The sequence below is a fragment of the Orcinus orca genome, chromosome 16, assembly GCF_937001465.1.
Source record: "Orcinus orca chromosome 16, mOrcOrc1.1, whole genome shotgun sequence".
In the NCBI taxonomy this organism is placed as follows: Eukaryota; Metazoa; Chordata; class Mammalia; order Artiodactyla; family Delphinidae; genus Orcinus; species Orcinus orca.
This window is the reverse complement of record NC_064574.1, coordinates 72,637,707-72,656,646: the sequence shown is the minus strand read 5'-3', so window position 1 is coordinate 72,656,646 and position 18,940 is coordinate 72,637,707. Positions and strand designations below refer to the sequence as shown.

General features: G+C 45.8%; 1 protein-coding gene and 1 pseudogene across 3 annotated transcripts in view; one reads left to right on the top strand and one right to left on the bottom strand.

Moving 5' to 3' along the window:
- Window positions 1-12,272, bottom strand: part of ITGAM (integrin subunit alpha M) — a 37,884-nt gene extending 25,612 nt beyond the window's left edge. The window contains exons 1-8 of one of the 3 annotated variants that reach the window (XR_004482724.2): window positions 12,122-12,272; window positions 11,025-11,130; window positions 8,123-8,226; window positions 7,747-7,817; window positions 7,483-7,600; window positions 1,980-2,110; window positions 1,405-1,550; window positions 501-654 (exon numbers count right to left, since the gene is read on the bottom strand). Coding sequence is in view for 2 of the 3 variants with exons in the window: in XM_004268727.4 (XP_004268775.2) it covers window positions 501-654; window positions 1,405-1,550; window positions 1,980-2,110; window positions 7,483-7,600; window positions 7,747-7,817; window positions 8,123-8,226; window positions 11,025-11,130; window positions 12,122-12,149 (858 nt within the window). In the remaining variant the exon portion in view is untranslated. The remainder of the gene's footprint in view (window positions 1-500; window positions 655-1,404; window positions 1,551-1,979; window positions 2,111-7,482; window positions 7,601-7,746; window positions 7,818-8,122; window positions 8,227-11,024; window positions 11,131-12,121) is intronic. The other 2 variants (XM_004268727.4, XM_012532700.3) reach the window with 2 other exon arrangements.
- A 3,989-nt stretch (window positions 12,273-16,261) lies between these two features.
- LOC101274099 (40S ribosomal protein S26-like) lies at window positions 16,262-16,734 on the top strand (annotated as a pseudogene).
- Window positions 16,735-18,940: the final 2,206 nt, after the last annotated feature.

Sequence of the window (18,940 nt, the reverse complement as noted above, 5' to 3'; positions counted from 1 at the left end):
AAAAAAAAAACCAGAGGCTGGAAAAAGTGCTTGCCACATTTCCACTTGCTCTTTTGTTCCTCTGCCTTCACCATGAGGACACACCCAGGCTAGCCCACTGGAGGATGAGACACAGGGAACAGAAGAGCCAAGTTACCCCGGTCGTTCCAGCCCGGCAAACAGATATCGATGGCAACCCTCAGAAATGGAGAGAGCCCAGCCAAGATCATCAGAGCTGCCAACCAACATGCAGCTGATTACAGATGCATGAGGGAGTCCAGCTAGGACCAGAAAAATTGCCCAGCTGACGCACAGACTCACTTACTGTTTTAAGCCACTGAATGTTGGGATAGTTTGTTACATAGCATTATTACGACAATAGTTCACTATTGTGAACATATGGGCTAGCAGAGATGAGCCTTGCCCCATTTTGATTTTATTGATGTTTGCAAATTCAAAGGAGGGTGTATCCAAGTAGAACCCTCTATGGAAGCATCAGGCCGGAGAGCCACATTTCCTACCCCAATGACGTAGCGAATGACCCCCTTTCTATCCGCTTCAGGGATGACATCCTTGTAGTCCAAAGGATCGCCAAACTTTTCTCCATCTGTGATGACAACCAGTATCTTAAGGGCATTCTCCCGGGCTCCGTTTCTGCTGTGAAACAGTTCTCTTCTGTCCAGGGTAGAGGAGGGAAAAGTCAAATTCGAGCCGACAGAGATACGCTTGATGCTAGGGAAGGAACGTCAGCAGTGACAGATGCAACTGGGCTCTGTCTAGGAGGTACTTGGGTTCTCCTGGGACAAGCACTGAGATGTAGCTGCCCCAATATCTGGAAGGGCAGCAGGAGAACAGGAAAGAGTGGAGGGAAAGGAAGCCTTCATTGCCGTTATATACTTTGGCATAGATTGATTTTTTTTTAACTGAGTATTATTCCTTCTAAATTAAAAAGAAATTAATAAGCTTAATTGTGCCTTCATCAGACCTCTCCTGATGTGAGGCAATGGTTCTCCAGCATATCATCCTGCACTTTTGTCCCAATCCCCAGCCTTGCCTCTACACAGACACACACACACACAGAGATCAGAGTGAACTTTCTAAAACAAGATATGGGTACGTGTCCCCACTGCTAAAACCTTCAATGGATCCACTGGCTTTTCAGTTGCCTTGATGATCTGGCCTCAACTGATCCTTCTAGCCTCTCTCTAGCCTTCCCTTCCCTCCCCGCCCCCTTAATCCCACCTTTACTCACGACTTGTATGTCATGACCATACCAGGCACAGTCCCTCCTCCACACGTTTACTCACCCCTCCACCGGAAATACCCTCTACCCCAGCCCTGTCTGAACAACTCCCCTCTTCCTGCAAAGCTCAACGAAAAATAAAACCTCCTCCTTCCATCCTAAGCAAAGAGGGAAGAGCTTACACAACTTTGCGGATCCCTGTGGCCGTGTGTGTCCTCCCCAACAGCTGTGTTATTGGCCTCACCAGCGATGCCGGGGAAGGGTTTCTCTTGAAATCGTTGAAGGTGAAATGAGTCTGAAATTCTTCAGAGTACTGCATCAAAGAGAACTGGGAACGGGCACCTGGTATTACACTGGAGAAGGTGTCCCTCCTCCCCCTTAACCATCCATAAATCTTGAAACACTCTAGTCTCCAAATTCCTCCCAATTCTGCCCTGCCCCCAGTCCTTCCGCCTCACCAGGACAGAGATCGGCCATCAGCTCCCACTTCCCAGCACTAGAACTCAGCCAGAGATGACATGTGGGTTTCATGTCCCACGCCAACCCCTATCAATTAGTCTGCCTGCTTTACAGGGGGCTGGAGGAAAGCTGAGGCCACATCCAGACAGAGCAAGGAAGCAAATCATGAAAGAAAATGATGATCAGCCGGCAATTGGCAACATCTCTAACAGAAGCAGGACAGGAACGTGGCAGCCTGGTTGCCACGTATTTTCCAGCCTTATGCAAGCTGTTACCTAACCTACCCACTGACCCTTACCAAGGTTCTGGACTTTTGGAATTGACTCATCACAGTTGAGACAAAGTTCTTCATCCGCTGAAAGTCTGTCGGGTTGATGCTACCAGAGCCATCAATCAAAAAGGCAATGTCACTCTCTTTCTGAGGGCACCCTGGGGAAAAAGGAAAAGGAATTGATTACAAGAGACTCAGGGTTCATTTTTTGCATGTCAGCACTCTGCTGACATGAGAATGAAAGGTAAACACGATGCAACCCATGTGCCTAGCTAAATAAAAACATGGGACAGAGTGGTATGGAAAAATATGGTTCATTCTGCTCAAGGCAGTCAGGGAAAGCAGTGCTATCACAGCTACCTCATGAAGAATAAGAAATAATTTGCCAAAGATACAAAGGGAGAAATAAGTTACAGGGGAAAAAAGGAATAGTGCATATAAACGTATGCTGGATGTCCTCCCTCCAGCCCCCCATTCTGCCCCAGCCCCAAATCCACTTTCTACCATTCCCCACTTTGCCCGGAGCTCAGGCCACATGGGACACGTCAACAGGGCTCTTTCAACCTCTGGCTTGTTTGCCCAATTAGGAGCCTCAACAGGAGACTGGAGGGAGGGAAGAGGGTGAGATCAGAGTATTTCCCTCAGCTCCCTTCCTGCAAGCCTGCTTTGGGCCAACTGTGTCCCTCAACAGATCAGTGCTCCTCTCAAGGAGGCCCACTCCCCATGACTCCCTGTCCTTCCAGATTCTGGGGACTTCTGCCTCTCTTTGTCCCATCAGCCTAGGGTGGCAACAGCTCCACTGTTGTTCACCCTGGGTTCCTGGACCATCCCTTGTAGCTTCTTTAGACCCTGCCACACCTTTATAATTAGTCCCTTTCTAAATACAGTTGACCCTTGAGCAACGCAAGGATGAGGGGCCCCCACCCTCCATGCAGTTAAAAATGCATGTATAACTTCACAGTCTGCCCTTCGTATCCGCAATTCCATATCCGCAATTCTGCATCTGCGGATTCAACCAACCTCAGATCCGGTAGTACTGTAGCACGAATTTAGTGGGGGAAAAAAATCCACATATAGGTGGACCCACGCAGTTTAAACTGGCCATTTTTCAAGGATCCAGTGTAGAAAAGGGTAGCACAAAGGATTTTTTTTTTTTTTTTCTGTACGCGGGCCTCTCACTGTTGCGGCCTCTCCCGTTGCGGAGCACAGGCTCCAGACGCGCAGGCTCAGCAGCCATGGCTCACGAGCCCAGCCGCTCCGCGGCATGTGGGATCTTCCCAGACCGGGGCACGAACCCGTGTCCCCTGCATCGGCAGGCGGACTCCCAACCACTGCGCCACCAGGGAAGCCCAGCACAAAGCATTTTTTAGGAGGTAAAAGAATTCTTTCATATCCTGTTCATGTTGCTGTTTACACAAATCTAAGCATGTCTTAAAATTAATGGAATTGTACACCACAAGGGAAAAAAAGGCCAATTTTACTGTATCATTAGTGAAAAAATAAGATAAAATTATCCAGAAAAAGTGTTGGCTTTTTAAAAAATAGACAAGCAGATTCTAACATTTATATAGAAAATAAACAGGGAAGATAAGCCAGAAATTTTCTTGAAAATCTCAAAGGTACACTAAGTGAAAAGAATCAAGGTACAATCCAGTGTGTAGAGCACGCTACCTTTTGTGGCACAAAGTGAAGTATACAGACGCCTATGTCAGTAAATATTGATACGTGGAGTACCTCCAGAAGAAGCCATGAGACACTGGTAACAGTAACTGCCTCTCAGGAAGGAAAGAGGAGCTCCGAGACCCAAGAAGGAGAGGTTTTTATAGGATAACGCTTAGTGCCTTTTGAACTATGAACCGAGTGCATGTTTCATCTATTTTTAAGGAAATGAAAATGTTTTCAAAAAGAAGAGTCTGGAATGCTTAAGAGTGAGGACTGAAGAGAGAAACGTGGGAGTGGGAGCTGAAGCCACAGAATTGGATGCAGTCAGACACGAAGAGCACATGGGCAAGAACAGAAGCTGTAATCAGGTGGGCAGGGGAGGCAGAGGAAGACAGCTTGGAGCTGGAGCTTCATAGGAGCCCTCAGTAGGGGCACAAGTAGGAGGAAGAGAAGAGAGGAGAGGAGAGATGTCTGAAGCCAAGGTGCTGGGGGAAGGAAGAGGTGATCTGCAGGTCACATTGGAAAAGTCAGAGAACGTGAGGACAGAATAGAGATTTGGCCTTTAGAGGGTCACAGATGCCACTGGCAACAGCAAGGTCTATATGATGGGTGGGCAGGAGCCAGATGTCAAAGGGTGAAGGATCACAGCATGGGGGCAATGGAGGCAAGGAGAGAGATCCCTTCCAAGAAGGTTGGTGATGAAGGGAAGGAGAGAGGGCAGAAGATGGAGAGGAGACCGGGGGAGGGAAGGTTATTTTCATTGCTATCAGTTTGAGTGGTTGATTCTTTTTAAGTTATGGGTAGCATGAGCAGGTTTACATTCAAAGGAGGGGTTGGGATTTAGGTTCCTGGAGAGAGCAAGTGACTAAAGATGTGAACCCCAGAGTTGGTGATGCGAGAGGGCCTCAAAAGCCCAGATGGAAAAATTACTCATGGAAAGGACAGGTCTTCCTCTAAAATCAGTGAGATGCTGCCAAGAGTGGTGCCAGGAAATCTGGACACGGAGAAGGAGGACGTGGAAGGAGTTTACACCTGGCAGTCTTCGTTTATTCTGTGAAGAAGGAGGGAAGGTTATTGTCAAAGTGAAGTTCAAAGGAGCTTGAGAAAAAAGAAAACTGTAAAAGGAAGACATATCTGCCCTTGGTTCCAGAACCAACTTGGAAACAAGCAAAAAGATGGCCAAGGAGTTGAAGAAATCGGTGTCAGAAATCAGCTGGATATGGGACTTCCCTGGTGGCCCAGCGGTTAAGAATCCTCCTGCCAATGCAGGGGACACGGGTTTAAGCCCTGGTCCGGGAAGATCCCACATGCCACAGAGCAACTAAGCTCATGTGCCACAACTACTGAGCCCGCGTGCAACAACTACTGAAGCCCGTGCGCCCTGGAACCCACGTGCCACAGATACTGAGCCTGCGTGCTTCAACAACCACAGCCCATGCTCCGCAACAAAAGAAGCCACGGCACTGAGAAGCCCACGCACTGCAACGAAGAGTAGCCCCCACTCGCCGCAACTAGAGAAAGCCCACGTGCAGCAACAAAGACCCAACACAGCCACACAAAAAAAAGAAAAAAAGAAAGAAATCAACTGGATAAAAACATTCATTCACTTACTCTCTTTCAATCAACAGATGCTTGAGGAACAAGGGTAAGGAGCCACCAAGATGGTCCCCAAGATTCTCACCTCCTGATAGAGTTAACACCCTTGCATAATCTCCTCATCTTGATTGTGAGCTGGAGTTTTTATTTATTTATTTTTACTGAAGTATAGTTGATTGACAATATTGTGTTAGTTTCAGGTGTACAGTAAAGTGATTCAAGTATATTTTTCAGGTTATTTTCCATTTAAGGTTATTACAAGATATTGAATGTTGTCTGCTGTGTTATACAGTGAATCCTTGTTGCTTATCTATTTTATATGTAGTAGTGTGTATCTGTTAATCCCAGACTCCTAATTTATCCCTCCCACTTCCCTTTCCTCTTTGGTAACCATAAATTTGTTTTCTATGTCTGTGAGTCTGTTTTTGTTTTGCATGTAGGTTCGTTTATATTATTTTTCAGATTCCACATATAAGTAATACCATGTAATATTTGTCTTTCTCTGACTTACTTCACTTAGTGTGATATTCTCTAGGTCCATCCATGTTGCAGCAAATAACATTATTTCATTCTTTTCTGTGGTTGAGTAGTATTCTGTTGTTTCTGTTTATGTGTGTGTGTGTGTGTATATACATATATATATATATATATCACATCTTCTTTATCCATTCTTCTGTTGGTGGACACTTAGGTTGCTTCCATGTCTTGGCTATTATAAATAGTGCTGCTATGAACACTGGGGTCCATGTGTCTTTTTGAATTAGGGTTTTTGTCTTTTCCAGATATATGCCCAGGAGTGGGATTGCTGAATCATATGGTAGCTATATTTTTAGTTTTTTAAGGAACCTCCGTACTGTTCTCCATAGTAGCTGTACCAATTTACATTCCCACCAACAGTGTAGGAGGGTTCTCTTTTCTCTACATCCTCCCTGTGAGCTGGACTTTTTGACTCACTCCCAAAGAATACAATATGGCAGAAGTCTTCTGAGATTAGATTATAAAAGACTGTGACGTCCATCTTGGGTTCTTACTCTCTCTTGCTCTCTCACTGCCTTGTTCACTCACCCTGAGGGCAGCCAGCTGCCATGTTGTGAGCTGTTCTGTGGGGAAGCCCATGGGACAAGCAAGTGAGGGAAGCAGGAACCAGCAGCCAGTGTGGACTGAGGCCCTCAGTCCAACCATCTTATAAGTGAGCTTGGATGTGGATCTTCCCCTAGTCGAGCCTTCAGATGAGACCACACCCCTGGTTTGACAACCTCAAGCTCTTGAGAAACCATGAGACAGAGATCCCCAACTAGTCTGTGTCCAGATTCCTGATTCACAGAAACTGTAAGATAATTAATGTTTCTTGTTTTTGGCTGTTAAGTTCAGGAGCAATTTGTCAAGTAGCAAGTGAACAAGCTCGACAAAATCTCTGGCTATCACAGAGCCTACATCCCAGAAGAAAGGACATCTAAGAAATAAGTAAAGGGCTTCCCTGGTGGCGCAGTGGTTGAGAGTCCGCCTGCCGATGCAGGGGACACGGGTTCGTGTCCCGGTCTGGGAAGATCCCACATGCCGCGGAGCGGCTGGGCCCGTGAGCCATGGCCGCTGAGCCTGCGCGTCCGGAGCCTGTGCTCCGCAACGGGAGAGGCCACAACAGTGAGAGGCCCGCGTACCACAAAAAAAAAGAAAGAAAGAAGTAAAATATGGATATATAGGTATGAAGAGGGCAAAGCAGGGCAATGTGGTAGGAAGTGATGGTGGAAATTATTAGAAGAGCCACTCAGGGAAGGTCTCTCTGAAGAGTTAACATTTGAGCTGAGATGACAGTAATAGGTTGTCAGCTGAGATCTGGGGAAAGAGCATGCCAGGCTGAAGGAATAGTAAGTGCAAAGCCCCTGAGGCAGGGACAGCTTGGTGTGGTTCTTGGAGAAGAAAGGCAGCTGGAGCACAGTGACTAAGGTAGAACGCTTGGGAAAGAAGTTGGAGAGGTGGACGAGGGCCACACCAGCTAGAGCCTCAAAGGCTATGGTCAGGCACTGTGGCCAGGCTGAGTCCAGGCACTAACTCTAAGGACAATGGTTGAGACATTGTCTCATATGGATGGGTGGCTATATCAGGACTTCCCTCAAAGCACAAGATCCTAGCACCTCTCCAGAGCCCCCTCTGCACTGGAACCCAGTTCCCTCATGCTTCTGCACCAAGACTTTTAAATAACACCCCAGACTATGAGCCCCTCAGCCCAGTCCTGCCAGCTCCCTCCAGTCTCATGCTACTTGTCTGTACCCACCTCTGAGGGCCTCTGGGAGCCTCCTGGGTTGCTGCAGTAGGTTGGGTTCAAACAGGAAGCAGAAGCCGATCGCATAGGTGTTGTCCTTGCAGATATGGTGCCCAGTGGGGCCACAGGCCTAGGGCGCAGGGGACAGGTGGGAGGAGCTGTCCCTGCTTCCTGTCCTTTCACCCCAGCACCTCCACCCAACAAGACCCCAGCCCCAGCAGTCTTAGGCCCCCAACTCCTGCCCTTGGGACATTCCCATGACCCAACGCAACTCACCAGCAGCTGGAAAGGTTTGGTGGTGAACGCCAGAGACAGGCCCAGGGATATGTTCACAGCCTCCGGGGGTACTGAGGGGACAGATATATATATGGTCACCCTCGGGGATGGACGGGACTGTGTAAGAACTGGACAGGGGATGGACAGGAACCTCAACCAGGGAGACATGGAGGTGTGAGGGGTTCAAAGAGGCACGTAGGTCATGGAAAGTGACACAGAGGGGTGTCCAAGGGTGCCTGCATACAGCTCAGAGGCCAGGGAGCTGGCTCCCTGGGCCCCCATCACAGATCCCAAGACAAAGGCAACGTCTGGCAAGTCCAGGTGTGTACAGAGGTGGAACCCTAGCCCTGGGTCCCAGCGAGGGGCAGTGACTCACCCTGCAGGGGGATGGGTTCACACTTGCCCATGCTGCAGTCACACTTGTAGAGGCCGCCCATTTGATTGGAAGCCTTTATCTCCTGGGGGGCTCCAACCACCAGCCTGGGGGGAGAAGTGGGAAAAGCTCACCACAGGGACAAGAGAACGCTATGATATCTGGGGAGAGAAGGAGACCATGGAAGTTCCGCCACCCAAAATAAAAGTGGGGGAGCCAACCTCACAGGGATTCCCCAACTCCCAGAAATAGGAGGAAGATTCAGCAAAGAAAAACATGGGAATTTTTTTTAACCGCTGATTGTTTATTGTGAATATTCTCGTAATCCAGTCATTTGAATTCCCAGAGGTCATTTCAGTAAATTCAAGAATTTCCAAATCCTGAAGGCCAAACAATGAAGGTAGACAGTCTACCTTCCCAACTTGGAATCACTTCCCCATTCAGGCAGGGATGCAATATTGCATAGAGGACAGGAATAAAGGCCTTGGAGTTTTACTGCCCGAAATTAAAATTTAGTCCCACCCTTACTTCCTGTGTGACCTTGGGCAAGTCAACTAATGACCTTATTGTGCTTCAATTTTCTCATCTCTAAAATATGGATAATAGCAGTACCTACCTCAAGGTTATTATCAGGATTAAATGAGTTAATCCATGTACAATCCAAAAATGGGAAAATGTTTAATCTTGGAGTGAGAAGGAACTCTCTAAGAATGACATAATACCCAGAGGTCATTTTAAAGTGAATACATTCAACTCCACAGTCATTTTAAATAAATTTCTGTATCTGATCAACTACCAAAAGCGAAGTCAGAAAACAAATGATAAACCGGGGGAGGGAGATGAACAACTCATACCCCAGACTACTTTCCTCAGTATAGTCAGAGCTCCCACAAACCAGTAAGGAAAAAAAACAAACCAAGAGAAAAATGGGCAACAGATAAGAAAAAAAATGTTCACAGAAAAGGAAATAAATCTCTCCTTAAAAAAGAAATTCAGGGCTTCCCTGCTGGCGCAGTGGTTAAGAATCCGCCTGCCAATGCAGGAGACGTGGGTTTGAGCCCTGGTCTGGGAAGATCCCACATGCCGTGGAGCAACTAAGCCCGTGCGCCACAACTACTGAGCCTACGCTCTAGAGGCTTCGAGCCACAGCTACGAAAGCCCACGTGCCTAGAGCCCGTGCTCCACAGCAAGAGAGACCACCACAATGAGAAGACCCCATACGGTCATAAATTAATTAATTAATTGATTTTTTTAAAAAAAGAAATGCAGTTTAAAAGTAAATTGAGATACCGTTTCTCACCTGTTCAATTTACAAAGATCATAAGTTTGCTAACACTTTGGGTTGGCAAGTGGGTGGGGAAGTAGGTGTTTGCATAAACTTCTGGTGTGAGTGCAAATTGTTGCCACCCTCATAGAGGGTAATTTGGAAAAATCTATTAAAATTACATATGCACGTGTACCCTTGGATCCAGCAATCCTAGTCCTAGGAATTTACTTCCAAAATATACTTGCACATGTACAAAATGCCAACATTGTTCATATAGCAAAAGTTTGGAAACAATCTAATGTCCATTAAGAAGAGATTTGGGGACTTCCCTGGTGGTCCAGTGGGTAAGACTCTGTGCTCCCAATTCAGGGGGCCCGGGTTCAATCCCTGGTAGGGGAACTAGATCCCACATGCTGCAACTAAGAACCCACATGTTGCAATTAAAGATCCTGCATGCCGCAACTAAACATGCCGCAACAAAAATCCCGTGTGCCGCAACTAAGACCCAGGCAACCTAAATAAATAAATAAATAAATAAATAAATAAATTTTTAAAAGAGATTTAAATGTAATATAAATGTAAATTACAGTACTTCCAAATAATGGAATGTGATGTAAGCATTAAAAAGAACAAGTAAGCTCTTTTTTCATTTATTTGGTAAAATCAGCAAGCTCTATTAATTTAAAAAAAATGCCAAGGACAGTATAGAGCAGAGGCCAGCAAACTTTCTTCTAGAAAAGTAACATTATTTCCATAAATATTATTTCTATAAAGGTAAATATTTTAGGCTTTGCAGGCCATAGAGTCTCTGTCCCAGACTCTCTGTTCTGCTACTATAGCTCCAAAACTGCCCTAAAAAAATAAATGACTAGAGATTATCATACTAAGTGAAGTAAGTCACACAGAGAAAAATGATGTAAATGAACTTATTTACAAAACAGAAACAGACTCACAGATTTCAAAAACAAACTTATGGTTACCAAAGGGGAAATGTGAGGGGGAGAGATAAATTAGGAGCTTGGGATTAACACACACACACTGCTATATATAAAACAGATAACCAACAAGGACCTGCTGTATAGCACAGGGAACTCTACTCGATTTTCTGTAATAACCTATATGGGAAAAGAATCTGAAAAAGAATGAATATATGTATATGTATAACTGAATCACTTTGCTGTACATCTGAAACTAATGCAACATTGTGAATCAACTATACTCCAGTAAAATTTTTATAAGTATTGGAAAATAATAAAAAATAATAATAATAAATGACAAGTGGGGAGTAGGGGTAGCCAAGTGTCAATAAAATGTATTTACAAAAATAGGCAGCAGGTTGTAGTTTGAGTATAATGTGTGCAACAAATTGTGTGTAGGATGACGTGGAGGTCTATGCACTGTAGAATCTCTCTGGAAGAACACACGAGAAACCATTCAACAGGGACCCTGCTAGGGAGGGAATTGGGGGAAGGGAGTGAGGAAGAGACTTTCTTACTATCACACTCTTTTGTATCTTTTGAATTTAGAGCTCTGATAAATTAAGAAAAAAACAAATCAAGGAAATTGTGATTTTTTTTTCAGGTATGTTAAGCCTTGGAGGGAAAGTGCGTGAGCAGGGAGTCCCCCTGTGGCCCTTACCAGGATCCCTCAAGCTGGACCACGCTCTGCCCGAAGCCCCTTGCATTGTTTTGGAAGATGACTGCTTTTTCCGTGTCCAGGTTGAACCCGTGACATAAGGCCAAGGCTGGAGGGAGAACAAGGGGGGCGGGAGTCAGGAGGACAGAAGGAGACAGTTAAGAAAGCAGCCTGGGGACTTCTCTGGTGGCGCAGTGATTAAGAATCCAGGGGACACGGGTTTGAGCCCTGGTCCAGGAAGATCCCACGTGCCGCAGAGCAGCTAAGCCCGTGTGCCACAACTATATCTGTTGTTTGTTTTGTTTTGTTTTTAACCTTGAAGGAGCATATCCCTGACTTGTTTGATGTTATTTGTTCTGACAAGATATAGAACTGTGCTGAAAACCATGCTTCTCCGGAACAGTTCCTCAGAGTTCTCTGAGAGGCTGTCTCCTGGGCTATAGTCCTCAGTTTGGCTCAAAGAAAACTCTTTTCTTGTTTATTGATCATTTCCATCAACAGGTGCATTCAGCCCCTCTCTGAGCCCCACCCTGGGTTCCCACCCCACTGATTTGCCCAACAATCAAGTTCCTAAAGACTCAGTTAGCTAATTTCCTTCCTATGCAACTTTCAAGCATTTCTTTCCCTTCTCTGGCTCTTAGTCCACAAAACACAGATACAAAGGGAAAAAACTTGAATCATTTTGATCAGTCAGTCATTCAACAAACATTTACACCTGAGTCCTTGGAAAAGAGGAGACCAATAGGAGGAGGTGAGGTGGAATCCAAGAAGAAACACTCCAAGAAGAGAAGCCAAGACCTGCTGTGCACACTTAGACGTGTCATTTCACCTCTCGGGGCCTCAGTTTCCTCCTCTGTGAAGAAGGGACCAGCCAAACCCCCTTGCATAGTCCGTGAATTGAGTCATTTATCCAAAGCTTCTCCGCTCATCGCCTCTCGGTCTAGTTCTACTCTGCTGCTTGAATCCCTTAACCTTCCCCCAATCCCCTTTGTCTCTCCCAGCCTAACTCCTAAGTATTCTGTACCCTTTATCTCCACAAACTCACAAACCCAAAAACTCCCCCCCTCCTCACTCTGAGGGCCCCCCAACTCCTGGCTCACCTGTTAGTAGAAGGACTCTGTGAGTCATCGCTGGAGACAGCAGGAGCCGTGAGGCTGCAGGCACCACTGAGCCACTTCAAGGAGGCCACCAAAGCCAGGAAGGACCGAAAAAGGGAAGTAAGAGGCAGAAGTCTGTCAGAGACTCAAAAGAAGAGGACGAAGGCTCAGTGAGCACACAGCCTTGCCAGACCTGCCCCCTCTACCCAGCCTCCCGGCCCAAGCCATCAGGGTCGCCAACCCATAGGTGGCTTTGTTTGCCCACCTGCTTCTAGAAACATTATGAACAGCAAAGCATGGACTTATGACCTGCCCCCCAGAACATGTCTCCCTGAAAGCACGCTTTGCAAAATGTCCCTCCCTCCTGCCCAGGGAAGTGAGAATACCTGGCAGCCAGAGCTGTCCTCCTATGTGGCCATCAGTAAGGTCAACTCAGGTACAGAGAAACCTGGTGCTTTTTTTTATATATAAATTTATTTATTTATGTATTTATTTTTGGCTGCGTTGGGTCTTCGTTGCGGCACAAAGACTTCTCAGTGAGGTGGCTTCTCTTGTTGCGGAGCACAGGCTCTAGGCGCACAGACTTCAGTAGTTGTGGCGCCGGGCTTAGTGGCTCCGCAGTATGTGGGATCTTCCTGGGCCAGGACTTGAACCCGTGTCGCCTGCATTGTCAGGCGGATTCTTAAGCACTGCACCACAAGCAAAGTCCTCTACGCGGTGCTTTTTTAATATTATTTTGCTTTAAAAAAAAAAAAAAAACGGCCTCAGGACTTCCCTGCTGGCGTAGTGGTTAAGAAGCCACCTGACAATGCAGGCAACACGGGTTCGAGCCCTGGTCCAGGAAGATCCCTCATGCCGCGGAGCAACTAAACCCGGCACCACAACTACTGAGCCTGCGCTCTAGAGCCCGTGAGCCACAACTACTGAAGCCCGTGGCCTAGAGCCCATGCTCCGCAGCAAAAGAAGCCACCACAATGAGAAGCCCACACACCGCAACAAAGAGTAGCCCCCACTTGCTGCAACCAGAGAGCCCGCACACAACAACAAAGACCCAACGCAGCCAAAAAAAAAAAAGCCTCAAACTCTTTTGCCCTGGAATTTTCACTTCCAAGAATTTATCCTAAGAAATATCTGAGAAGTACAGTCAAAGATGTCTGCACAAGCTGTTTTCAAAGACACACCAGCATATCTTCATGAAATTACATAGAACACCAAACCAAAACATACTCTCTCCAACATATTTTCTCTTGCCCTTAGTTCGGCTTTCTTAATAACCAGAGCAAAGAAATGTGTGCGCTCTGAAAAAAATTCCATTAAAATTCTGAACATTTTGTTTTAAAATTACCTGTTTAAAAATACGTATGTGTTGGGCTTCCCTGGTGGCGCAGTGGTTGAGGGTCCCCCTGCCGGTGCGGGGGACGCGGGTTCATGCCCCAGTCCGGGAGGATCCCGCGTGCCGCGGAGCGGCTGGGCCCGTGAGCCATGGCCGCTGAGCCTGCGCGTCCGGAGCCTGTGCTCTGTGGCGGGAGAGGCCACGGCAGTGGGAGGCGCGCGTACTGCAAAAATATATATATACGTATGTGTCGGAAAACCAAAATGTTAATAGTGGTTGTCACTGGATCATAGGACAATGGGTCTGTTCTACTCTGTTGCTGCAGAGCAAACTACTCCAAATAAAACGGCGACTTTTTTTTTAATTTATTTTATTTTATTGAAGTGTAGTTGATTTACAATGTTGTGTTAGTTTCTGGTGTACAACAAAGTAATTCAGTTATACATATACAGAATAGTTTGCATCTGCTAATCTCAAGTTCCCAGTTCATCCCCGCCCCATATCCCCTCTCCCTTGGCAACCACAAGTCTAAAACAGCAACTTCTCATTGTGTCATGGTGCTGTGGATTGTCTAGACTCAGCAGTTCTCACTAGGGAATCTCAGATGGCTGCAGTCAGATGGTGACTGGGGCTGGAGTCCTTGAAGGCTCAGCTCGGCTGGACTTTCAAAACAGATCACTCCCATGGCTGGAAGTTGGTACCATCAGCAGGCCAGGAGCTCGGTTGGAGCTGTCAGCTGGAGGACCTCCATGTGGCCTCTCTATGTGGCTTGGGCTGCTCACAGCATAGTGGTTAGACTTCAAGAGCAAGTATTCCAAGAGATAAGAATTGAAAGTTCCCAGTCTCTTAAGGTGTTGACCTGGAAACTGTCACAGAGTCACTTCCACTATATTCTAGTGGTCAAGCAGTCACAGAGCTCGACCACATTCTAAGAGAGGGGAACAAAGATGTCACGTCTCAGTGGGAGGTGTGTCAAAGAATTTGTGATCAGCTTCAATCTGCCACAGGGTGATTTTAATTTTCTTCTATATATATTTGTGTACTTAAAACTTTTTTACCAAAAAAAAAGTGACGCTTATAATCAGAAAAAAAAGAAAAACACCAATAAGTAATTTAAACAACAAAGGGCCCATTCTTGTTAGCAGGAAAGGAGGCTGAGGAAAAAGAAATAAGACCATTGGATCAGGATGAGAAGCTACCAACAAGGGTGTGGGGACATATTTTAATAAATAAGCTGGTGGAACTTCCCTGGTGGCACAGTGCTTAAGATTCCACACTCCCAATGGAGGGGGCCTGGGTTCAATCCCTGGTCAGGGAACTAGATCCCACATGCATGCTGCAACTAAGAGTTTGCATGCCACAACTAAGGAACCCACGTGCTGCAACTAAGACCCAGAGCAACCAAATAAATAAATAAATAAATAATTTTTTTAAAAAAAGAATGAATGCAAAAATAAATAAATAAATAAGCTGGGTTTATTTTTGATAAAAAAACTTTCACACTCTGATCACCACAGGAAGTTGCTCGGATATCACGGCCCCTCTGTGCTCTTAGCAGTGGCCAAGGGCCCACTTTAAAGGCATAGGCAATATCTCAGAAAGATTGTCCAACCCCCAGAGCCTTTCTTAATGACCCACCCTATGGTGTGCACCTGACCAGGTAACCACAAGGTGGGCACCTAGCTATAAGCTCCCATCCATCCCCTACCCCTACTCTTGACAAAAGCTTAGCTTGGGTTCCCCTGTACATGAACACTGAGACAAGGGGAAGTAATTTATCTGAGAGGTAATCCAGGAAACACTGGTGAGGAAATGAGCCCATAAAAGCTGTGAGATGGAACAAGTTACTGCTGTGGATGATTGGAGCTCAATACACTGAGGAACTCTGAAATCCAGGGTAGAACATGCCTCAGAGTTATCCACCTGAGAGGAGAGGGGGCTAGACTTTTTATCCACAACTCACATCAGCTATCAGTGGAGGGCTGCTTTCCGGGAAAGCCTTACTTCTCTGGTGCATCCTATTTGCCCTCCACCCAGGCACAGAAGGCTCCAGGAGCCAGAGAGAGCCCGCAGGCAGGCAGGTACTGGCAGCTGGAAACCTGGCCAGCTTGCATGAGAATGATAAACACTGATGGGACGTGAATGGAGCAATTGCAATGTCTGCTACAGATACTCAGATATTTTTTCATAGCACTCATTATTACATGAAATTATATTGCATATTTATTTAGTTTATCTATTGTCTGACTCCCCAGCTAGAGTCTATAAGCTCCAGAGAGCAGAGATTCTTGTCTGTCTTGCTCATCACTCTATTTCCAGTGCACAGAAGAGTGCCTGGTTCATAAGAGAGATCCCCCCACCCCTCCCTCAGAGAGAGAATTCTGGAAAGAGGGCAGGATAGCAAGCACCAAGAATCCTTCCTCCCCAACTAGATAGCGATTGTACCAGAAGAATCTCTCTGATGTAACTATTTAGGAGCTCTGAGTCTATAATGCACCAAAAAAAAAAAAAAAAAAAAGACCTGTGGTTAATTTCAGTGTATTTCAGCTCTTAGCACTGCAGCAGCTACCTACACTACCTGCAGCTACCTCACTAACTGCAATCCCATGGCAAGCTTTGCAGGAGCAGGTTGCATGAAGCTTGTAGGAACCAAGGTGTCAAGAACCCATCCGTTTATGATGCCTATCATGGAATCTTAACTACAAAATCTTCAAAACTTGAAATAATTTGAGTGAACCAGTGTTCCTAACATCAAATCAATCTAAATAGAGCATAAGGCGTTTTCCTGGGTCAGATTAAAAACAACCTCCATGCTCTCTCGCCTCCTCGCTTCCAAGACGACCAGGAAAAGAAGGAATAATGGTCGTGCCAAAAAGGGGCGCGGCCACGTGCAGCCTATTCGCTGCACCAGCTGTGCCCGATGCGTGCCCGAGGATAAGGCCGTTAAGAAGTTCGTCATTTGGAACATCGTAGAGACCGCAGCCGTCAGGGACATTTCCGAAGCGAGTGTTTTCGTCGGTGAGTGAGCTCCTGGCGCGAACTGTCCTATGTGCTTCCGAAGCTGTATGTGAAACTACATTACTGCGTGAGTTGTGCCGTTCACAGCAAGGTAGTCAGGAGTCGTTCTCCGGTAGCCCGGAAGGACCAAACACCTCCATCCCGATTTAGGCCTGCGGGTGCTGCGCCACGACCTCCGCCAAAGCCCACGGAAGGAGCTAAGTCCTTAAAGGCTAAAGAAATACGGTCCCCTGGAAAGACAATAAAACGGAAATTATACTTTTAAAAAAACCCACCATTTGCTTAGTGATTTACGGGTCCCTTTCACAGACATAATCTCTTCTGATATTCATGCTCAAACTATGAGTTAGATGCTATTATTAATTCTAATTATCATCTTTCTTGTGCAGAAGTTCTTTTGTTTCATGTGGCCAAATTTATTATTAGGCTTTTCTGTAACTTGTTTAATAAATCTCCAGAGTTAGAAAATTTTTTTCATCTATATATTCTTCTCAAATACTTCTTTTCCTTCCATTATTTAACTTCTTACTTTGTGTACTGTTGAATTTTTTGGGTGCAGGGTGAAACAGGGAATCCAGTTTCATTTTTGTCCATATGAACAAATAATTTTCCAGTTCCATTTACTGAAAAGAGTTTAAAATAAGCTTTTAGAAGGAAATTTTACTTTCCTATATTTGTCAAATTTTTTTTTACTACCCATCTGTTTTCTATCCAAGTCAGTGTAATGCAAGATTCCAGTGTTACGTATCACCCCAGAGCAATTGTCTTCTTTCTGAGTCTGAGTAAATTAGGGTATCCAGAACCCACAGCCCAACTCTGTGGAAAACCACTTCAAAGAGAAGAAACTTTTGTTTCCTCCCCAAGGGCAAAAATGATGGGCAGCAGGAACCTCGAATCATAACCCTATTTCCTACTTGAGACAGATTCAATGGGCAAAAAAGTCATCATTTGCAGAAAGTATGAAAACCCAAGACCATTAAGTGATAACTTGTTAGAACTAATCTTATTCAGCAAGATCAACATATAAAAATCTAATCCATTTCTTGTTCAGCTAAGACTAATTTTCTGATTAGAAAATATAATAGGAAAAACACCATTCGTAGCACCAAAAAGCTATAAAACACGTAAGCATAAATCTAACATGAAATATGTGTGAACTATTTATTTTTTAAGCTATTAGTCTTTCCTAAAGGACATAAAAGAATAGAGAGGGCTTCCCTGGTGGCGCAGTGGTTGAGAGTTCGCCTGCCGATGCAGGGGACACGGGTTCGTGCCCCGGTCCGGGAAGATCCCACATGCCGCAGAGCGGCTGGGCCCGTGAGCCATGGCCGCTGAGCCTGCACGTCCGGAGCCTGTGCTCCGCAACGGGAGAGGCCACGACAGTGAGAGGCCCGCGTACCGCAAAAAAAAAAAAAAAGAATAGAGAGAGATGCCATATTCATGGGTGACAAGGCTCAACATTATAAAGATATCAGTTCTCTGTCAGATTACTCAGTAATTCAGTGTAACCTCACCCAACAGGATTATTATCGAATTTGACAAGCTGATTCTAAAAATCACCTGGAGCAGAAAACACACAAGAATAGCCTAAAAAACTATGAAGCATACCTTATTACATAACTCCATTCCATAGCCAGACATGCCATATCACAGCACTACCTTAAAGTCAGATAAGCAAAGGTAAGGTGTTGGTTCTGGAATAAATACATAAAACCAAATACATAAAACCAATACTGGTGTATATACAAAAATCTGATATTCCCACCAGAATTAATATATTTCTTTTAATGAAAAAGCAAACAAACTTTATCTGATCCCACTTCCTCCACCAACCACTGCCCCATTTTTTTGTGTCACTTTTGCAAAGCAAATTCCAGACCAGTTGTCTGTATTTGCTGTGCCCAGGTCTGCCCTTCCCACTCTCCCTTGAACCCATTCCATTCCAGCCTTTGCCCCACCCCAGCCTCCACTTCCCCAAAACTTTTTTCATCACTGTCACCAAGGATAAGTGGTTAGCTCCAAGAACTGGTTTGCAATCTTCATCTTAAGGGATTCCAGAGCAGCTTTTCACATTTGCCCACTCCTTCCAGGGATTAATTTGTATACTGGCTTCCAAGGACCCTCACTCACCTGCTTCTCCTTCACCTCCATCTCTCCTTCCAGGTTCTTTGGCCAATCCCTCCTTTTCTCCCCAACCTGGTAAGGAGGATTCCAGAGCTCAGTCCTTGGGCCTCTTTTTTTATCTACTCCTGTCTTTGGGTGGGCTCAGGGCTATAAACATCACCCATATGTTGCTAATCCTCGGTTTCTGTCTCCAACCCAGACCTCTCCTGAGCTCCAGACTCGGATAGCCAATGGCTCGCCCCATGTCTGACAAGCTCCGCAAACCAAGATGTCTAGACCTGAACTCCTGATCACTCCCAGTTATGCTCCCCGCATCTGGGCCCATCTCAGCCTCTAGCGCATGAGAC